Source organism: Apteryx mantelli, chromosome 2 (assembly GCF_036417845.1).
Source record: "Apteryx mantelli isolate bAptMan1 chromosome 2, bAptMan1.hap1, whole genome shotgun sequence".
Taxonomy (NCBI): domain Eukaryota; kingdom Metazoa; phylum Chordata; class Aves; order Apterygiformes; family Apterygidae; genus Apteryx; species Apteryx mantelli.
The window spans coordinates 87,672,749-87,695,148 of record NC_089979.1 but is presented as its reverse complement, the minus strand read 5'-3'; the positions used below and the strand labels follow the sequence as shown (position 1 = coordinate 87,695,148).

Below are 22,400 nucleotides of genomic sequence, written 5' to 3'. Positions count from 1 at the left end.
TTTCTTCCTGCATCTATAGTCCTGTTTTTTCACTAAAAACTGAGACTGTGAAATAATCACCTCCCTTCAAAAGCCTGCATTTTTAAAGAAAAACACGAAACACTGCAAGATATCTTAACATGCTATCAGAAGGGCAACATAAAGATCATCACAGTTTTAATCACATAAGCTTACTCCTTCATTTTACATTACTAATTATTTTTAATTACTCACAGACACATGAGGCTATTAAACTGGAGGACCAAATCCTGCCCTGGTGTAGCACTGGAGTTACACAAGCAACAAATCTGGCTTTCTTGTGAGTAAACCTTGTGGGGCGGGGCAGGGAAGATAAGCTGGGCTCATATCTTACACTTTAAATTTGGAAGACCAGAAGACACAGTTCCCACTACCTGAGGGCTTTTAAAGGCACTGCCATCCTGGCCCCTGGGCTTCCCAGAGCTCTTCCTCTGGTACGAGCAGGGAAACAGTATCGACTAAGACATCACAGAAACTTTTCAGCCCTAAGCAAGAGGAGAGCTGCAGCTAGGCAGGAGGGGAAGGAGCCAAAACTCAAAACATTTAAATGCATCCCTGGCTTCCCACCTCTAATGAAAACCACCAGAATAAGTAACAAACTTGGTCCTGTGTACAATACCAGAGCGTTCAGCATTATCCACCTTATGACTTGGTGAAATATTTCAGACCAGCTAGTTTTACTTTGTGGATGAACAGGATTTCAGCCTCAATCATATAAATACTTACAAGCATTAACCTTAAGCCTAACTTCCAGTCAGCAGGACTCCGCATACTTAAAAATCAATTGCATATGCATTTACCTAACTAGAATGTAAGTACTGCCTATACATACCACTATTAAACTGCAGACACTTCTAAGATGGAGAATGATAATGATCTCCACTGGAAGCACCTATGCTAAGTACAGCACTGACAAGTTAAATATGCAACAGTATAAAATCTCCATGGCAAAGGGCTAAGTAGCTGAAACACGTTCTGGTACGTTTACTGGTATTCCTTCAGACTTGCTATGATAAACAACTTTCAGATTTATACCCAAACCACATAGGGCAGGATTCATTTCTAGGGTCTGGTAAACTTTTGCCAGTATTGCTTTAAAGTGGACTTGCTTTATAAGTGAACACTTGTGAAGAAATTGTATTCTGTAAAAATTTGCAGATAGACAACAGAACCATAATTGATTTTAAAACAATATCAGATTCACACTAAGTCTTCCAACGTAAAAACTGGAATTACTTGCTAAAATTACGACTCCTATAAAGTAAGATCAACTTTATAAAATGGAAGCCAACAGAAAAGGAAGCCAATCTATGGCTTCCAAAATTGTCTGAGATGCAATCAACTTCAAATCTATTCAATTTTCATAGTTGTTGCATTTTTAATCAAGAAATGGCAGCACCCTAAACCCCTCTGATACACATAACCCCCAGACAACAGTTACTGACTCATTTGGGTCAGGGCCACGTTAGGGCACTGAGCAACAGCAACTTGGAATTTCTTATGCTTTGAATAGCTACAAGTCAGGACTGTTCTACTTGATAAAGTTGTTTTTTTATGGTGCATTCTTTCATAACATAACTTGTAATTTATCACTTCCCAAATCCAAAAGTCTCCACTGAATTTGCACCAGACAGCACGAAAGCCAAGGCTTTAATGTGACCTGGAGTCTGTGTTGGCGAGACTCTGGCTCCTTAAGCGCTAAATGCTTGCTCTGTTCTGTTCTGAGCCTCCTAAAGGGCAAAGCCTCTGCCTAAAATCACAATTAGGTGAAGCCACTAGGTCAGACATCCAACACCTATGCATAATTTTCATTATAAAATAGTTCCTTAGATTACAGTCTGACTGAGGTGCGAAAAAACAACTTCCCCTTCCCCTCGACAGTACCCTTAGTGGAGAGCCCAAGTGAATAACACATACACAAAATAAAATAACAGGGTTTTTTTGTTCTGCAGATCATTTGTTCTGTTCAAACAAGGAGAATATCTGACTTTCCCCACAGAGCTTCCTTTTTTATCACAGAACTACTGACTGCCTTGGAAGAGGACAGTCACAATAATGCCAGATTGCAACAATCTCATAGAACTGATTTAGGCAGGAGGAATTTCACAGAGAGGATCAGGAAAAAAAATAAAAAATAAACAAAAAAAAGCCAGTCCCTTGTTTCTAGATTTCTCTGAGAGAATTTGAGAAGGACTTTGTGCCATATCTGGCAAGTCTGAAAAATCAAAACTTACAAAAATGTTTTGTGAAAGACAGGTAAAGAGAAGAAAAAGATGAAAAATAAGGTAAAAGGACATTAAAAGTAGGTTTTGTTTAAAAATAGCAACTTTTTGAAATCTATTCTCCTTTACTCCTAAACCGTAACCTTGGCAATTCGATTTTGGAGAAAGCAGCAGGAATTAAAAGAGGTCGGTCTTCCTCCTACTTATGGTGGGTTTTGAACTTGTTTTCACATGCTAAAGCATATTGATTTTTATTCAGAAACAAATGTACACATTATGTCTAAAGATCCTTGTTCACACATAATACTCAGCAGCCTCTACTCATGCTGAGGATTCAATCCAATCACCTGAAAGTAGTAATAGGAAAATGCCTGCAGTCATGATAGGAAAATACACTGCAGAGCCAGGCCAGGTAGAAGCTGGTGCCACTTACCTATCAAATCAAGAGATTTGAGCGCTAAGGCCATGTTGGTCACACTCTTACCTTGAACAAACCATTTCACCTCTCTGCCCCCTACTCCTCTAGCCATCATTTCTTCAGCTGCTTGCACCATAAGCTCTGACCATGTCTGCTTATTCAGTAGGTTCAACTTCATGATTGCTATGCTTACAGCATATGGAGCATGCAAACCTGAATGCAGCCTGCCCAAGGAACTGGACCATCGGGTCCCACCGATTTAAGTACAGGCATATTTCAAGGAAAGAGATTAAGATAAGAAACCCTCTATGGTTTTCTCCAGCATGCAGCTAGCAGTAACTGGAAGAGATTCAGACTAAAACATAGACAAGTTTGATGCTTGCTTTGTTTTTGAAGAAGTTCCCTTACTATTCCAGAACGTGTGTGTCCACACAGACAAGCACTGTGTGAGTATAGGAGAATAAAAACAAGGAACATGCCACAGCTAGAAAGCTTACTTTGTATTTCTACTGCATAGCAGTGGGAAGTCACAAAATATTTAGGTAAACATGAAAAATCAGTAAGTATTTTGCATGTCTAAAATTCTCCTGGTCTTTATCCTCACGTCTTACAAAAAAACCTAAAAGCCTTTAAAAAGATTACTAATACTGCTGATGGTAACTTGCCAAGAAAATAACGCAGGTATATTAAATCAACACTTATGCCTTAAAAAATTCTGTTGCAAACTCCAGGCCAGATTTCACTGTTAACTCAGTAATGATATGCTGGCTTTTTTATATAATCTCTACAGGTCTGAACGTGAAAGTGCTACATTTACCAACAGCAAGTGATTACACGATTAGCTGATCTTCTCTTTAATTCCAGTTACTGCATCTGGTCTGCATGACTCATCTTCCAATCCTGAATATTTCAAATAGGTGACAGACTTCAGAATTTAGCCACTATCATTCCACAGGTTAGAATTGCTTGTGCTAAAAATAATGCTGTATAGAGGGAGCACTGTAATTTTAGATTTCTTCTACTGTACCAAAACAGTCAAAGGAGGAAACTCAATAAATGAACATGAAAATGCGTTTGCATTTATATTCAGCCAATCATCCAGCTTACTTTACAAGCAAGGGCATTTCAAGGATATTTGTAAGACAGCAACCATTTAAGAGGTGCAAGGCTGTACATTATCACACTGACCATTTGCACTGGTGGTTGAAGACTTCAACTAGGTCAAGACACTACTGAATTAGGCCCATCTACAAACATGTTTTAGTCACTTTTCAGGTCCTATGTTTCTGTAGCAAAGATAAGAATTAGAACTAGCTTTACAAATTGGAGGAAAGATGCTGAAATGATTCTGTCTGACTAGCTGTGATTTCATAGTTTCACCAACAACAATCAACAAATTCACAATGCTGAAGCTATTTAAACTACTTTTTATTAGTTGGTGTCACTGCAGTCTTGAATTTCAGAGCAATTTTTTGTTTGGTTTGTATGGACTAAATTCTACCCTGAGTATACACAACAGCCTCTTTGCGAACCTTCTTTTTAAAGGTGTCAGAAGACAGAATTTGTCCACCTCTCCCACTAGTGATGATTCCTAGAGGAATGCTATACCTCCTAAAAATAAGTGTATAATTACTTACACACCGGTGTAAGAATCCATTCCTATTCCATAAAGTTTTAAGGCATTAAATACCAGAGACTTCTAAGTTATCTAAGCACATGTTTAGAGCTATGCATGTGCCTAAGTTTTCAGCTGAAGTGAGCCCTTGCTGCTTGAATATATTATTTAGAGAGTCCATTGAAATGCACAGCAAGTCTCATGGGCTGTTTATTCCACAACAGCAACTGCATGACCATCCATGTGAGACAGACAATTAAGAGCATTTGGGAAAAGAGGGGATTTAAGATTTGAAGCAGCTCTGGCAGAGTCTCAGTGCACTGACAGAAGGTGCAACTCACAGCACAGATCCCAGCTGGAAAACTTCATGGACCCTCCTTCTCCACCTGTGAATAATCTGTTGCCATTTCAGCTAAGGTCATCCTAATTAAAGCCTCCAATCCCTGCAGACTAAACCCCAATCTGGCCTCATTCTCCCCACACTGTGATCAGTCAGCAGGCTTCTCCAGAAGAAAATCAATCAGGCTGCCTGATAGTTACAGACCTACCATGAAGAAACATGCTGTGAGGTACTAATTACAAGGGCAGCTGTCCTTCTCTACCAACCCCATGGCAAGATAGCCAACACCACTGTCATCATTGTTCATTACAATGGTCAAGAGGACAATGCCACATGCCTGTGGTGTACACTGCTCCATGTCTGCTGAGGCTAAATACAAACCAATCAGATATGGTGAAATCCTGACCCTTCCTGTCAGCAGCACCTTGGACTAACTTGCACAGGCCAAGACCTCACCCATACCTTTCCTTATTTTTCCACTGTAGTGTCACTCCTCCACACTGGACTTTTCAACTGGGACTTACAAATTTTTGATAGCTGACAGTTTATTAGCAGGTTGGGTGCATAAGCCCATTTCTATATTTAAAAGTAATCAATCACATTTTAGGATGGCTGCTGTAACATGATTTCTTCTTGCCTGTGTGGCACAGAGAAAATGGGGTTTAGTGTCACGTTTCTATTCCTGAAAGATATGAAGGAGGATACAAAATTAGGACAAAAATACTTGTGAGGACCTGTTCCAAGAAAGGGGTTAGATCAGGCACAACCAAAGTCTGACACAGTTGTAAAACCTTTCATTCTAATCATCCTTTTAAGAAGCTAATCCCTATGTACTTCTAATATCTAGTATAATAGTACTACAAGTAATCTCAAGCTTTAAAATGTGAAACCCTCCATGTAGTTAAGTCTCACTGAAGTGCTAACACAGTATCAATTCAGCAGCACATACTGAAACAGTATTGCAGAAATAACTTTGTTCCACATTATCACAACTCTCTTTGCTTTTCCTAGGTGACATGAAACTGAGTGACTCTTTTTTGGACTGTAGCTCTGCTCAGGGAGAGAGGTTATAGGGACACTTGTCTCCTCCCCTCTACTGCAAGTAAGGAGAAAGGAGGAGATGGAAACAGCTTGGAAGAACCTCATTTCCAGCTACAAGAGCTCATTACACACTGGGGTGAGGGGTGGGCAGCAAACAGCACTTTCCAGAAGGACAAAAGACATCAATTCATGGAGCATGAGGAAAGCAGAAGAGGAACTGTAAATCCAAATCTAACTTTATTCTCTGCTTTACTCCTGGGGCACCTACCTGTCACTTCTCTTGATCTGGTTACACTCCATACATTTAGGACTGCATGCCTGAATACCTTTAGGACTTGAAAGTCTTCTCTTTGGTGGCACTGCTTTAAAAGGAATACTAAAAATTCTCTAATAATTATGAAGTCTATTCTGTGATTAGTGAGCTAACCTATGTCTCTCAGCCATGTGATTGCTACTGAAATATTGTGTCCAATTTTGGGGCATAATAAAGGAGATTGCTAAACTGGAAAGGATATAGAGAAGAGCTACGAGAATAAAGATCAGAGTGAAAAAAAGCAGTAAGACTTCAGTAAGAGACTTGAGGAGCTTATCAGTGAGAAAGCTAAGAGAACTTGAAAATAATCTGAAAGTAGCTATACTATGAGTGTACATTCAACAACAGAAGTTTCTAAAATATAGCAGAGAAAGACAAAAGAACTATGAAAATCAAAGCAAGACATATTCAGATCAGAAGGCATGCATTTTTCTCATTTTGTAACTGACTATTGGAATAGCTTACTCAGGGTGGTGAGACCCTCTAAAACCATTCGAAACTTTAAAGAAAACACTGGATATCTTCCTCCTTCCAGCATGTGTTAAGCATTTCCCTACAGTTTGCCATGCAGTAGGTTAGATTAAATGATCTAACTAGTCCCCTATCAGCACCGTATTTATGGAAAAAGTACTACTTTTATTATTTTAAAAAGTTTAGTGCTAACTTCTTTAACTTTCGATACTGGACTTCCTAAAGACTGAATTTGTATCAAAGACAGAAACAAGACATACAGTTTTGACCTACAGCACACATTATAATCCAGAACTGCACTTCCAATGTGCAGGCTTCATCTTGGCAGTAAGCAAGCTCATTATCTATAAAAGTATTTGACAATCCAGCAAGAGAAGTTTGGCTGAGTTTTTATTGTGGCTGACTGTCTACTAAGACACAGCTGCAGCACTATGGGCTAGCTTAGATTAAGTCATTAGACAGCCTTCACACATTCATTGCAAGATAACAAAAAAACCCTCCACAGAATCAATTCCAATTGTTAAAAACAGGAAAAACCCTGCAACAATCATGAATTATACCTTTGAAAATTGTAAGATTTAAAAAAAATAAAAGTTTGAGTTATTTTTAATTGAATTAAAAGTGTGGAGTGTACAGACTTGTTCCCTGGCCATAAGGGCTAGCAACTTCCTAGTTAAAAATCGTAAACAGATTCAAGCAATGTTAAAAAATTAGCTCTTGATCATATTCTTTTTTAAGGACATAAACAGTTTCTCCTTCTCTGATGTATTTTGCCTCTGCACACAATTTATTCTATTAGTGGACCATAAAAGAAGCCTACAAAATACAAATCTGACGTAATGCAGACTTGTTGCTCAGTGTTTTCTTGGCAGGTAAATGTTCCAGTGCAACTCCCGCTCTGAAAAAAAGACATATGAATTAGAAAATTCTCTCCTGAGAGCCCTTTCGCTTCTTCTTCGTGTCTGAAAGTCATAATGGGAAATTAGCCAGGCTTAAATCACAGCCAATATTTGATATGTGTAAATTAGGAACGCTACAAAATATTCTACTGAACAGCTCTGAGTTGCTAGGAAACCAAAGGTCAGGCAGCATTCAAAGGGCAGATTATTCCCACCCCTGGAAAACGCACAGGGCTCTGTTCATGCCAGAGCCCTGACTCCGTCGGTGCTGCCTGCAAAGATGCTGTGACCCAGCACTCCGGAGCATAATTGGCGTTCAGCTCTCCCGGCCTCGACACCAAATCGCTCTAAACTCCCACAAGGGCTGCAGCCTCTCTTCGTGAAGGCTGCCCCTTCTGGCTGAGCACAGAGCTTGGTATTTTTCATCTACCAAAGACTTGCTTCAATCTGGAGGAGCCCAGGACATCCAGGAGCTGACTGAGAGCTATCCTTAAGCTGACTTGCAGTGGGAGGCCTGAAGATCTGCTTTAAGTTTTTAAAAAATGTATTATGAAACATGTAACACTGCAGTAAGATTTTTTTCCAGTCCACAGAGGGAAACTCAAGTTTACAGAAAGTCACATGGATCCCTTTGATGAGTGCAGAAATCATTTCTCTACCTGGCTGACATCAAGAGTTGCACGATAGCCTAGAAAAATGACTCAATTTAACTCCATATAATCAAGATATTAATTACTCCTGCATCTTGTATCTCAGAACATCTCAGCATCATTCTAACTTTGGTATTTTTCTTCAAATTTGGTCTATCATGCTGCTGCTCCTATATCCCTGCATACTTTTATATTATAAATTCGGAACTTGTCTTGCAGATCTACAAGCGACTAGAGAGTAAGACGTGAAGACCAAGTGAAATGTGTATGTGTGTGTGTTTGTGGGAAGGGACACAAAATGAAGACAGTAGTTTGTTTTTGTGTATGCTCATTTCACAGAAAAAAAGACAACAGGTATGTTCTCCTTGAACTGCTCTGTTACAGTGCAATGGATCTTCTCTCTTTTAATTAAGAGTTGGAAAATCTCCTATTTTAGTTCTTTGAGGTTTCTGAGAACCACATAAAAATCAAATCAGATATTTCTGGTAATTCTGAGATTTCCACCCTAAAACAAAAAAGCATCATACTGATTTCTTCATATTAAACAAATGCAAAATCGAGGAGCTCTCTCCCTCTCCCCAAATGCAAATCACAGTTGTTTATTGTACTACTCTAGTGGCCAGACTCAATGCACAAACGGGCCAACATCCGGAGCAGAATCTTGGCTAGAAGAGTGGACAGCTACCAAGGCTTACTAGAAGCATTGGTGATAATCACTTTTTGTAGAGCAAAACACCATTGTGGTCTCATTGGTATTGATTATGTATTGGCAAACATTAACTTTGTAGTGAAAGTCACCATATATTTTTCTCTCAGGAAGAAAATGCACAAATTACTTGTTTGTTCCAGTTTCTATGCATCTTGTGAAATAAGAATTAACAACTACAGAGTAAATCAACTTTGCTTTAGCAGGGTCCGGAGTCACCCAAAATTGACAGGAAGAACCATCCCTTGATACCAATATACTAGTTGGTTAGATTAGTTAATAGTTACATATATATGTACACATACAGAAAGAGACAGAGATAGAGAGAGAGAAGATTATAATAGATGGTTAAATTAGATCAGGACCTAAATAATTTAAAATTCAACCACCTTCTCAGTGAGTTAACTGGGCTGCCACTGTTCATATCTATGAAACACATAGGATTTACATGCAGGGACTCTGACCAATGGCCCTTTGTTTCTTTTAAGGCAAGTTCCATTTCTCCTTAATTACATGAAGCATATACTGAGTTGACTCCTATCCATTTCTTAAGATGATCCCGTGGAGACGAGTTCTGCTCTTGCTGTTTTGCAGTCTGCTGTGTCACATTTAAGTAAGAATATGGCTTTCCCCTCTCCCAGAGGTGGATTTTCTCTGTCCATGTTCCAGAACTTCTGATCATGGTGAGAATACAACGTTGAGACTCCATAATCATTTAGATGCATTTTCACTGCTGACAGAACAGTGTTTTCTTGGGACTGGACAGCAGCGTGAACTTCATGCCACTGGAGCAACTGATGTAAAAAGCCCTCCTTCTTCTGCACAGACAACTGGTAACTTTCGGCTGGGTACCTACTTGTAAGCAGAGCTGCATGTATGCCCAACTCCTCAAAGCTTTGTGATGAGGTATCTTGCCTCCAGGTACTCTAGGTAATCTGCTGGCCAGCACACCCACAGCAGCATAAAGCCAGCAATAACTTAAGCAAAGCACTCAGATATATGCTTAGAGCTCACAGAAGCCAACAAGATATACATGCGCTTTGACAGCTTTCCTGATTTGAGACATTCAAGGTTGTACACACCAGTGGTAACAGGGAAGTGGTAGTTCTGGATGGCCAAACAACAGTTTCTTCTCTGAGAAATTCCTAGGCTGGTGTAAGTACACAACAAAACATAACTCTTAATGTTTGAGTCAGAAAGATAGAATCAGCCTTCCTAAACAGGATTCTCTGTTTGCTAATGTGAATTCTTTGCTTATATTAAAACTTCTGTGAAATAATTAAAGTGTGACACCACTTTTAACAAAAATCACCATTTCTTCCACAGAAAGACTACTTAGTTTTTGAGACTACAGTGCTAAGGCTGGACAGTACTTCTTTTTGGTTAAATAAGAATAAATGGCATGACTGGCAAGCTGTAGATGGGTATACTCTGCCTTTTCATGCTGAATCTGGGGCAGCCATTCATTTGAGAAAGCTGATACCAAAGAGCATTTGGCAATTATCTGGCTTTCTGAAAGTGGTAATTTCTCTCAACCCATTTATCTTTGCTTGACTATAAAAAGTTTTGAGAAAATAAAAAGCACCTACTTACTACATACTTAATGCTTAAGATACTTAGGTCAACAGAGAGTAAGTTTCAAAAATGCCATGATATATCTCATCATGTAAACTGTGAAAATATAGCATTAAGAGTTTAGGAAAAAACTTGCCTTTTTTACATTAAACTTTATGCAATACTCAAAGGTACGTGTGACAATCCAAGGCGGCAGCCAAAACTAAGAGTTTCTCAGTGTCCTGAATTATTACATGGTGCAAAGGATTTCTAGGCTCATGTGCAGAAAATCAGTAACTGTGCAGAACTGAATGCCTAAATAAAGTGTGCGTTTACCAGGTGCTTGGGACTGAGCAACAAAATTAATAGTGCCCACAGAGCCTGAGGAGTTCCACCTTACACCTCTGCATCTAAGCTGGAGGCAGCAGCGCCAACGTCTGCTGTCCAGCTCTTTACTGGCTGAACGGGGAATGCGCCCCAGGAACTTTCAGGAGGCAGATCGGTAACAGCAAATTCAAACCTCACCATGCTTTAGCCAAAAAGCTGCTGTAGTTTAGACTGATTGCTATCACACGGGTCCAACTCAGCTAATGTCCTGAAATGTAGACTTTAAAGCTACTAAATTCTACTTCATATACTAAAAACACAATCTCACTTCTGTAATTCTAACATTTAAGTAACAACAGTGCTAGGCATGGAAGTGCCTTGCTTTTTAGGCTTATAAACTGCCTAAAACCACGAGGAATAACAAATTCTAAGTTTAACTTAGACAACTAAGATAAGATGCTTCAAAATGCTTTCAGAAAATGTTTCCTGTTAAGAGGCGACTGCAGATGTTTTGTAGTGTTTTGAAGTCCTTACAATTTTATCACAGCAAGTTTTTTCACCATAAAATCTTTGCTTGTTTACAGTATCCTGTGATTAATTAAAGAAAAGCTATGTGTATGTATATATATATATATATATATATATACACACACACAAACACACACACACACACACACACACACACACAGATAATAGATAGATAGAATTAAGGAGAAAAAAAATTTAATACTAATCCAAGCCTTCTCTAAAACAGCATTACCTTTTGGTTTTAATACTAATTTTATGCTTTGAGGGTAGCTCTACAAAAGATCTGTGAATAGTCAGGACAGTCCTACAATTTTTAGATAAATTCTATCAGTAATCTAGTTGTACTGGAAAAAAGGCATTGTTATTATGTTTCTATTTATGCTGCAAGTTGTTCACGTTGTTAATAAAAAATTTCCAATAAGCAAATGACAAATGAAAACCAAAATGAATCTGATCTTTTTTGAAACTAAGCAGCTTTAGCAAAAGAAATACTAAATACATACATTTGATGTTCCACAAAACAAAAATAGTTACGTTTTGACCTATCACCACTGTTAACACATGGGGTTTAAAAGGACCTATCTTAACATCAGTGAGAGAAGAACAACTAGAAGTTATGAGAAACCCCCTTCCCAGTCCCATATACATTTATCAGATCATATCACCTCCATCAAGATTTGCAAGGCAAATTTAGAGTTGCTCTTCTTGAGACCAGAATAAAGCTCCCATAGACTTCAGTGATGCAGGATCAAACCCATTCCCTTCATAACAGGTTCTCTCAAGCATTTTTATCCTAATTTTCTACCCTGTGGCTGAATCCTAGTGTTTGCAGAGGCAAGCCCCTTAAGTGGGAAAGCAAGAAGCAAAATGTAGATCCCAGAAGCAAAGGCAGTCAACGTTCTGGAGGGTCTGACTGGTAAAGAAACAAGCTATTTTACCTGCCGGGTTGGGGTGTTTGTTTCCTTGGTGGGGCAGGGGGAGGAGAGTTGACACAGAGCAAATAAAGTTGAAGTATACTGCTGTTATAATATCCCTTCCATTACTGTGACACATTTTTTTTCATGCATTTTCCATTTCCTGTGTTTCTATGGTGAAAGAATTATCGTCCCAAATGTGCCCCATCAAGTTTCTCCAGTAAAACTGCAAAATTAATTCAGACTTCTGGGTGCAGTAGATATTGCACTGGATTCCCCCCAACACACTTATCCCCACTGTCGCTTTCTTATAATGTAATCAAAGCAAAACTACAGCCATGCCTTATGCCTTAATAAATTACAGGAATGCTACTTTCCAAAACTTTACATGACTGGTTTTCCTACACATATGCCATGAACTGCTGAATGACAGAAAAGGTCTTTCTCTACAAAACAGACCATCACTACCACACAAGTCTTCCCCTCTTTGCACACACGGCTCTAGTTCTGCTGACTTTTTTCCTGCTCTGTGAACAATCACTCCTTTAACTTTCAAACAAAGTGTGACTTATTAAAGCAGACTGCTTGGATGGAAAGCTTTCCTGGCATTCTAAAATGTGATTAGACTAATAATTTCGTCAGTTGTTCATAAACCTGATCCTGCTTGCTTTTACCCTCTTTAAAAGCAAATGCAGGGCTAGAAACATTTTCAATATAGCTTGCTCTGTCAAACTCCAGGGACTTATCTTTTCTCTTTCTACAAGTCCACTGCAGCTCCAAGCATGCAAGATGAAAATTATTAAAAAACCTGCATGAATTAAACCCCTTACCTTTTAAGGCTTCTTCCCCCTTCAGCATTCACCCATTGTGAAAAACTGAATCTTTAGCAGCTGCAGCTATGCACGCACACACACAGACACACACAGAACAGGGCTTTCTTCAGCTCACTGGTATTTCAAGACTTTCATGTGATATCTTTGGCTGTACTTGCTTAATTCATTCCTGCTGCTACTCAAAGGAAGTCATGCCTAGCGAGGGCTGGCTCTACAGCAATTGCTGTAGATATTCCTGACTAACAGGACACGAGGACTAATCTCACCTTATAAGCATCAAGAATGTAAATATATTTCAAAGCCAATGAATTTCTAAACCTTAAGAGATAAAATGCACAAAATGCCCTAAGACACAGTTTAGCAAGGGAGTTAGGAATGGTAAAGTTTTTGCTAGAAAACAATACTCTCTTCCCCAACACTGCTTTTGGAGCCTTAACAATGGCTATTTATCATGGACTGTGCATATTCTCCTGTAGTAGTTACCATGAGAACACAGCAAACAGGATTTGAATGTAAATTGCCATCTAGAGATGTTGGGGGATTTTTTTTGTTGTAGTTAAATGAGAAAACTAGTCCCCAAGCTTGATGAAGTACACACTTTTCCATGCATATATTTGCATGACAATGCTTGCAATTCAGATACTTGGTAAAATGTGCAAGAAGGAAGAAAAGCCAAGTTCTTTGCTTGGTATCTATAAAAAGCAAATACTTCAAACTTGTGGTTCATAGTTGCAGTTCCACAAATGACCATCCATGTCATAAAATCACATATGAAGGAATTCACAGAACGCAAAGACAACCAATAAGTATCACAAAATACAGAATTATTCCAGTGCCTGAACACAGACTGAGGTGGTAGGACCCTCCCCACTGCTGACAAACCAACTGCTGCGGCAGTCAAAATTCATTTCACTTCTAAATATTACAAACATCAGTTCAGAAGAATTAACTACACAACAAGCGTTATGCTTCAAAACTTTGCCGGCGCTATGCATTTTATCTTTCCACAGCATTGCTGGGCACAGCACTGGAACTCTGCAGTTTGAGCCACCTCCTTCCAAGTCTCCCTTCAAACAGCGTTTGGGGTTCGCTCTCCACACATTCCCCCACCCCACCCTGCCCACAAGAGCACAAGACATTGCCTTTTTGAGATCTGAAAATGATTCCTATCACTTGTAGACAGGCTCTTACCAAATGATCTTTCTGGGAAACTTGGCAACTGTGCATGTAACGTGCTGCAAAACATGCAAAAATCTATATGTCTGCACTGCCTGGAATTTGATTTAATCTTTACAATACATGTTTTCCCTCTCCCCTATAGCACTCCATCTCATGTTTCTATTCTGAGCTTTAAACACCCCACTTTTTAAACTCCTTACACCACAGTCACTGAAAGATAAATTCTAACACACTTAGCAAAGGGATTCCTAGTCAGCCCTGCTTAGTAAACAACAAACCTTGATGAAGAAGAAGGACATGCCTGTGTGGGTGATTGCCTGGGGAGAGGAATGACCTACTTCAGTCCAGCAGCAGCTATGCTCTGAGAGAGGGATAAAGGGAGAACTCGGTGCTCCTCAGCAGCATTACTGACACTCTGCCCTGCACAAGTGACAGGGGCGATCTTTTGGAGGCGACACAGAAGATGGGCACTGCCTGTGCAGCACAAAACTTGTTGCCAAAATCATCTTGTTCTTTCAGCCGTAAATTCAGATCCCTAGAGAATATTACTGCTGACACTTCGCAAACAAGAACGGTTCCTTCACTCACACCCACTCTCTTCATCGTTTTCACCTAAGGAATCTTCTAATGCCTGACCTAAATACTCAAGTGAGGTGCCAGAAAATGATGCAGCTGGGTCAAACTCCACAAGTCTTGATTTGAAGCTATGTAATTCTGTAAAACCCAAGGCGACAAGATCCAGGTAGCTGAATTAAGAAGCGTCAGCTGGGCAAGATGCCACACCTTATGACTGTGCCTTCCTGATTAAGAACAATAAAGCCTTATGTGCTAGTTAAAGGACTAAGAATAAACAGTTTGTGTTTGGCCCCGTGCACTTGTGCCAAAAGATGCAAGAGTGGGCAAACATGCTATTTTTTTTTTGGAAGTGGTCGCTCTCCTTAGAAGGAAGAGCCTGAAGAGCAGCTCTCTGAGCCCTTTGCAGACTGTCTCTCACAGCAAGCCTGGGTTATGCATGGAACCTGTGGCTCTGCTTCCTCTAGAAGCAATGAGAGCAGTAACTGGCTATCAGACAGCCTGCTTAAAACAAGTATTTGTTGAGAAAAACTGAGATTAAAGAGGGATTCTTAAAGTAGACAATGAGCTGCTCTAATGTGTGAGCCATTCATACACCTGTAGCTGACTACTGCTAGACCTTTGCTTTCTACAAGTGGCAACACATGCAACCAATAGTTGTACCTGAGACATATAATCTATTCGCTTTACTTTCAAAGTATTACAGAGAAGCTGTTAAGGTGGCAATCAGGCTTTCCATTCCCTCTTTCTTTTACATAACCAGTCAAATTTACCCTGTGATCTGCTAGCTCTCAGCACTAGAGAACACTGTAGCTTCACTGGAGAAGGGTTACCCTTGGGCTCTACTGCTGAGTAAACCATAAAGACACCTCTTTTCAGGGCCTAACACTTTTTTAGCTTTTACCGATTGGGTTCTGCCACTTTAAAAGCCCACAAAGGCATCTACTCCCCAGTCAACAAACCCAGAGTGTGCTAACTGTCTGGGACTGGTGTATAAAGCACATGTTGGGGTAGAACTGTAGTAGGATGTGCATAAAAATTTGAAGCTGTACCACTTTATTTAGAATAATTTTTTAAAATAAATACTTTGCTGATTTTGTCTGGATGCACAGCAATGCTGCGTTGCAGACATGATAGAACATCCTTGAAACTCAGAGTCTCCCTCCCTGCTCTTTTTCAGATTTTATGTCGATGCTGTTCCCAATACAGTGTCATTTGACTTGCACTGTCTTCATACACGTTGCTACCAAAATCCCTCTACAAGGCAAACTCAGTAATTCATATAGTCAAAGCTCTAAACAACAATATTGTAATTCCAGCTTGACAACCAGTTCACATACTGCATTCACTGAATTTGTGGCTGCTCCACACCCTATGTGCAATCATCTTTACAGAGAGGACCAAGCTGTTCTTTCACTGCTCCTTTGTACCATGTTCTGGAGCTGTACTACTAATTGGTGTTTAGGTTGTTATCATGCTATGCTCATGTTTATAATACTTCAGAGCTATTTCAAGAGCACAATTTTATTTCAGATGCCAAGCACAATAGGTTTGCATCCTACTTCATATTAGGGGACATGTTGTTTGCTATACCACGGCGTGTCATGGCTATTAATGACCTATGCCTTAAAGTACATTGCAGGTGCCAATAGCTATACCTTGATCCTTTTAACTGCCTATGTCCCTGGCAGCTGTGTTAGTCATCTTATTGCTTTGACAGTAATTTTCCTAGAATAAACATGCAGCATGATAACAGGACTCCTAAATAGTAATAAGCCTCACAGAATCTATTACAGACTTATTTCTACCAGCCTTCCTTTGAATTACAAAGTTATTACTAGTTTTACTTTTTCTGTCGCTCCTTGTGACTCCTTTCCCTGCAGTAGGTTTACAATACAGCTTTAATTTTGTCTCATTTCTCTACCTGACAGAATTAAATTGTAAGATTTAAAAAATTAACATAAAAATAACTGCAGAGAAACAGAATTGCCCCTTCAGAGATCAAAAGCTTCAGAGAAGAAGGTTTTCATCTTGCCAGTGGCAAGACCATCACTGCAACAGAAGAATGAGACCAATGATAAATGAGCAGAAAGGGAGGTGAGCAGAGGCACAGAAATTCTGTTCAGATGGTACACTACAACACAGGATTCTTAAAAAACAAACAAATAAAAATAAAAAAAAAGTCATCATAATATCATAACATTCATGCCAACTCTAAGGAAGCCAGGATTCTACCCAGCAGGACCAAACTGGTATTAGATCTGTGCCTGTTTAAGTAACCGAAATGAAATGGATGTACCTATCTACATGCACGAGAAAATAGCAGCATTCTGAACCTGTTGAAGTGTCAAGAGCAGGGAATTACAGAAGGAAGTTGTAATAATCAATATTAATAGAGAATAGCACAGATAAGGCAATGCTAAATAAAAATGTGGACATGGTGGTTGGGGGAATGGGGGGACAGGGACCCATTCACAGTGATTGTGCCAATATTGAGATTCTAAAGAAAGAGTCTAAATGGAGAAAGGAACTTGAGAAGGGAGGCCCGTGCCTGAGATTAGCTCCTTCTGACCAAAAGGAGAATTTTTACCTCTGAAACAGCTAGTACAGAAAGTTCACATCTTAAATTTACCCTGAACAGTCTCCAAGTGGCACAAAGGCTTAACAACTTTATTAAAAGCTGGAAGAAACAATCATCTGAATGGTTGTAGAAATGGTTGTAACTTATTTTACAATATACTTTTTTTTTTTCTTAAGGCACACAAAAAAGGAGGAGGATAGACGGAGAAAGGAAAAAGCAAGGTCTTGGTGCAGGGAGGAATCATCACATAGACTAGCAGGCAGAAAAAGAAACATGAGAGAAAAAAAACAGAGAAAGTTGTGTCAGAGTTCACAAGAATGAAATGATACACAGTTTTGAATACCGCATTGAAGTTAAGGGGAATGGAGGAGAAAGATCCTTCATTAGCAGAAAATACTTATTAAGCATACCAAGTGGAGCAGTTTCTACTTTATGGCTAGTTCAGAACAGACTGGAAACTGTGAAAACAGATACACTGATTGGGTAGGGGTCTACCAAAGATTAATGGGACCTCTGTTCTTCTGTCTGAGGCCTGTTTGCTGAAATGCCTTGTGACAAAAGGTCATGTATTCTATGTGCTCCCTTTAGGAAATTGCTCTAATGAGCGTAGATTCTGCTTTGATACGTAAATGTCTAGTGGCTTACTGCATATGGTGAATTGTTTTTGCTTGCCACTGTAACATATTTAAAAATTAAACTTTTGATCAATTAAAAATCAAATAATTACTGCAAATTATCATATCTCTTATCCAACATGAATAAACTTTAATGTCTAGAAGAGCAGCAGTAGTCTGCTGTACGTTCTGCCTTTCAAAGCTTTGAATTTGTCTTCCATTTGTTCAACCTCATTCACCTACAAAATTCAAACACGCTTACGAAGTAAAATAGCTCTCGGGCACCACCTTTTCCTCCCCTCCAGAATTAAAAGGATGCTCAATGATAGGTGTGTCACCTATTTATGCCCAATCCAGAGGGCAAAGAGCAGTTTGAGAGGCTTTGCTCCTGATGACACAACTTCTGCTCTCTCCCCAGAGTCTCCCTGGTCCATGTCTCCTTTAATGCTACACATTTCAAAAAAGCAATTAAAATGGCCCTTTCTTTCACATCATTTGTTATTTTGCAAGCACTGTTTAAGCTGAGTACTTTCTGAAGGGTGATATTTTAGCATTCCATTTCACTCTCACTGTCATTATGCCGAGTAAAAACTATGGACAGTAAAAACACAGAAATGATGGTTAGTGAAGATTGTACTTTCAACCTTCATTTTTCTGTTTCAACAGCTCCTCTGAATGGCTCATCCAGTTATGTTTCTATCCAGCCCTGCAGAGTGAATCACATATGTGATAATCCCTGGTAGTCCAAGCACAAGTAACTTGTCTCTGAGCTGTGCTCGTTCACAGCTATACAAACTGACCCACCTTTTTTCCCTTCGTCTAACCAAAAAAGAAGCAACAAGTCATATGACAGGATGAAGTATGAAAGGTTTAATATTATAATAGTAAAATGGTATGCTAGAGATATTTTCAAGCAATAGATACAACTTGAAAGTTCTTTTTCTTTTCATAAGTAAATAAAAGCATTAGCTGTATTGTGCATCCACAGAATCCAGCTAAGCTACGGAAGAGTTAAATGCTGCTCACAGGCCTGCTTCTGCACCAGCAGTATGTACTAGGAGTAATTCCAGCAACTTCACAAGCTTGACACTAAAAGTCAATGTGAGAGTATGGTCATGTTCACTGTTGGTCACATCCAGTATCAATTACCCCACTACGTTCAAAATTGCCTTAGAAAGATAAGAACTGAAAAAGGTGTGGGGCAGGAAAGAGGACTATAGGCAGAGTAATTCTCATGCATCCTTTCTTGCAGTTTCTGCAGTCAGGATTTGTAGTATTTCATCTAGTAGTTTATTAATCTGCTTCCACCGAATTTCAAATACTGTTTTTTAACTGCAGAACTGTATTTCTGCCTACAACATGTGAAAAAATACTTAAAAGCACACCATGTCTGTGAAACAGAGGCGAAAACAGATAGCAGCGCACAGTGGACAAAATTTGAAACAAATTTAAATCCCAAAATGGATTTTGAGAACATTTCCCTGAGTGAAAATACCATTGACAAGTATCACATATGCCTTTCCTTCTCATTCCCTACCAATTCTTCTACTGAACCAGCTACAACAGGTAAAATGTGTGACCCTTTTTCTCTGTTAGTACGCCATCAATCTCGTTCTTCAAATAGGATTTCTTATTCAGTAAAGCCATTGAATCAAATTAAATTTACAACCAAACTAAAACAAATAGAAAACAAGAACATACATTTTGTGTAAAATTTCACTGACAATTTATACACACTTTGAAAGGGACAATCTACAGGCATTTCCCAATCTGTTCCTCCATACAATCCTACAATTGGACACGGCCAACTGAGGCTGTGTCAAGCTCCTTTAGAGTGTCTGCTTTCATAATTGCCAATTTTGTGAGAACTTTTTTTTAATGCCAGTAAAATGTGCATGCAGATACAGTAGCATATGCCAAATTTGGCAGGGATGGACCATTGTAGTGGGAAATGACTGTATGAGCAGCAGTGAATATGGGAGAGGAAACTCAGTGGTTTCCTTACTATGAAAATGCAACATATGGCAACAAGCACTTGGTCCTGGCATCAACCATGGCAAATCCTTGCAACTTTTGTACTATGGAGATGAGCCTTACTCAAATGTGAAAAGTTATTGAAACATGCAAGTTATTGAAATCCTTCTTATACTCCAGTGGGAATAGGTGGGCTTTATAAGGATTGTGGAACTCCCTGACAGCAATGGGGACAGGGAAGAAAACAGGCATTTCAAAACTGCAATCACCCAGGGATCAGGGACTTCGCTACATACATGTTCTCACTGACTCCAGCTTCCTGTCGAGGCTCTGTCATCCATGTGGGTTTGGCTACCTGCTGTCTGCAAAGCAAGGCTCTCACAAAGTTGTCAAACGTACAGTGTAGCATTCTACCTTCCTTTTATAAAAATCCTTAGAACTGGTCATTTATCAGAGAGTTTTGAACAGTGACTATTTAAATGGTGCCCAAAGAAAAAGCCTGCAAAAAAATCAAAAACTTTTTCCAAGGCCTTCACTTTGCAGAGCCTTTTATGAAATTAGTGCAAAATGTGACCTTCTGCCTCACACAGCAGTAAATAACCAAATAGGCAGCGAAAGATTAGGCCTGAAACATTTCAAAAAGTCAGGTGCGATTTTAAATCTTACCTTCTGCACGTTGGGTTTGATGCAACGAACAAAGAAAGGATTTGAAGAACTCAGCGTTGCCATTAAAGAATGAAGCGATTCCTAAAACACAGTTAGGAAAAAGACAGCACTTTACAAGTGGACTTTTTGTACAAGCAAAATATTGAGGCAAAAGCTCTCAGAGTTTAGCATTGCAGACAACATCTACTGCAACACCTAGTGGTTCACACTAGGCATTACAATCGTATATAAACTTGCTATACAGTGAACATAGAGAATAAATACATGCATGTTGGTTTCCTCCACTGGCCCCATTGATCAAAACCATCATCGCTACTTTACAGGGATCAAGATACAGAGATTGACATGAAGAAATCTTTTTATGAGGAAACACCACCAAACTGGAAAATTGCTGCTACAAGTGTCTTTTGAAAGACTATGACTAAGGATCCACATTCTCAAATTGCTATACTCATGCAAGTCACACAGCAGGATAAGGGGTCTAAGGCAAAACTAAGGTAGAACTAAAATAACTGCAAAGATGCATTTCCTTGCTTCATTACAACTGCCTCTCACCCATTCATTTTCCATTTTCCCTGTAATCAACAGCATTCTGTGCACAAGAAGTTACTCTCCCCACTACAGTCTCTATCTTTCTTGCTAAAAGGACACTGTGATGATAAATAAGAGCCAACAAGAGGGCAGAAAAAAATTAAAACATTCCTGGAAAAGAGAGGTATTTTAAAAGTATAGTAACCATTGTTTTATCAATATTAGATTTTCAAACACAATCTCACAAATCAACAAAAATTGAGTGAGGGATAAAGTGGTAACAACATCTTACTGAAAGATGACTGTAACAGCATTAAGCAAATAGTAACACAGTAGTTCCATTTTTTAACTAACTCCATTTAACAATAAAAAGAGCGATTATAGGGTTCAGTTAAAATATATTTTCTTCCCCTAGTTTTAGAACTCTGAATGACCCAATACACATCAGACTATCAGTTATTTGAACCTCAAGCTGGAGATAAAAATCACAAAATCCCTCAGCCCTTCTCTGATTATTATTTTAATTATACATCCACCCCTTTCTCTCCTGAGCCATCATTCCATATCTTATGCCAGTTTGCCTCATTCTGTATCATTAAGTATGATACCATTTTACATTGAAACCTTACATTTACTTTGCAGAGGTACAAATGACTGCACAGAAGCAAAAGCCAGACTCCAAAAAGCCCAGAGAGCTAGCAACACTAATGTCTCACCCCTCAAAGGTGGCACCATGTGCCAGGCAGTGGAAAGAATACAGAGCAAGCTGCCAAGGAGATACAAAATTCACTTTTTAAAGGAGCAGCAGTGTGTGTCCCACCATGTGTTTCGGAGCAAAACTGTGAATGGCAATGTTACATTAAAATCTTGCTTTAATCTGCAATTGAAGGGCTTTCTTGCTGATTAAACATGAAGTGATAAAGGCAACGGGCAGAGCTGTGGCTGTGCACAGGAACTGGTTCACAACGAAGAGAGCAAATGGTGAAGTGATTGGGAATATGATTGAGAGAGTTTTGTGGTTTGTTAGCCTGCATTGGCTAAGGACACGAAGCCAGGGACAGTAAATATTAAACAGTGAGAAGATACAAAGACTAATATTTTCCTGTAAAGACAAATATTTACAGCTTCAAAAAATAAAGGCTTCATTTGTATTAAACCTATGTGAACATTACACTATCTATGGACAACTAAGCCAGTTCTCAGATTTTCTAGCAACACATGCTACTACTTGTAGAAACTGGAAAGTCAGTCATTCTAAACAAAAATGATTTATTCTATTCAAACATTCAACTCTGGATACAGACAGCCAGATTCTGCACAGTGCTACACAGCTTTAAGTCCATGTAAGATGACAATGCTAACTTGAAGTTAGCCCTGCTTTAATCAATAGGCTGAAACAGGTGATCTCCAGTGGTCCCTTCCAATCTCAGCTA

At 39.2% G+C, this 22,400-nt stretch overlaps 1 protein-coding gene across 1 annotated transcript in view; it reads right to left on the bottom strand.

Moving 5' to 3' along the window:
• Positions 1–22,400, bottom strand: part of MYO10 (myosin X) — a 181,320-nt gene that overhangs the window by 34,683 nt on the left and 124,237 nt on the right. The window contains exon 19 of the mRNA XM_067290985.1: positions 20,437–20,517. Within this exon, the coding sequence (XP_067147086.1) occupies positions 20,437–20,517 (81 nt within the window). The remainder of the gene's footprint in view (positions 1–20,436; positions 20,518–22,400) is intronic.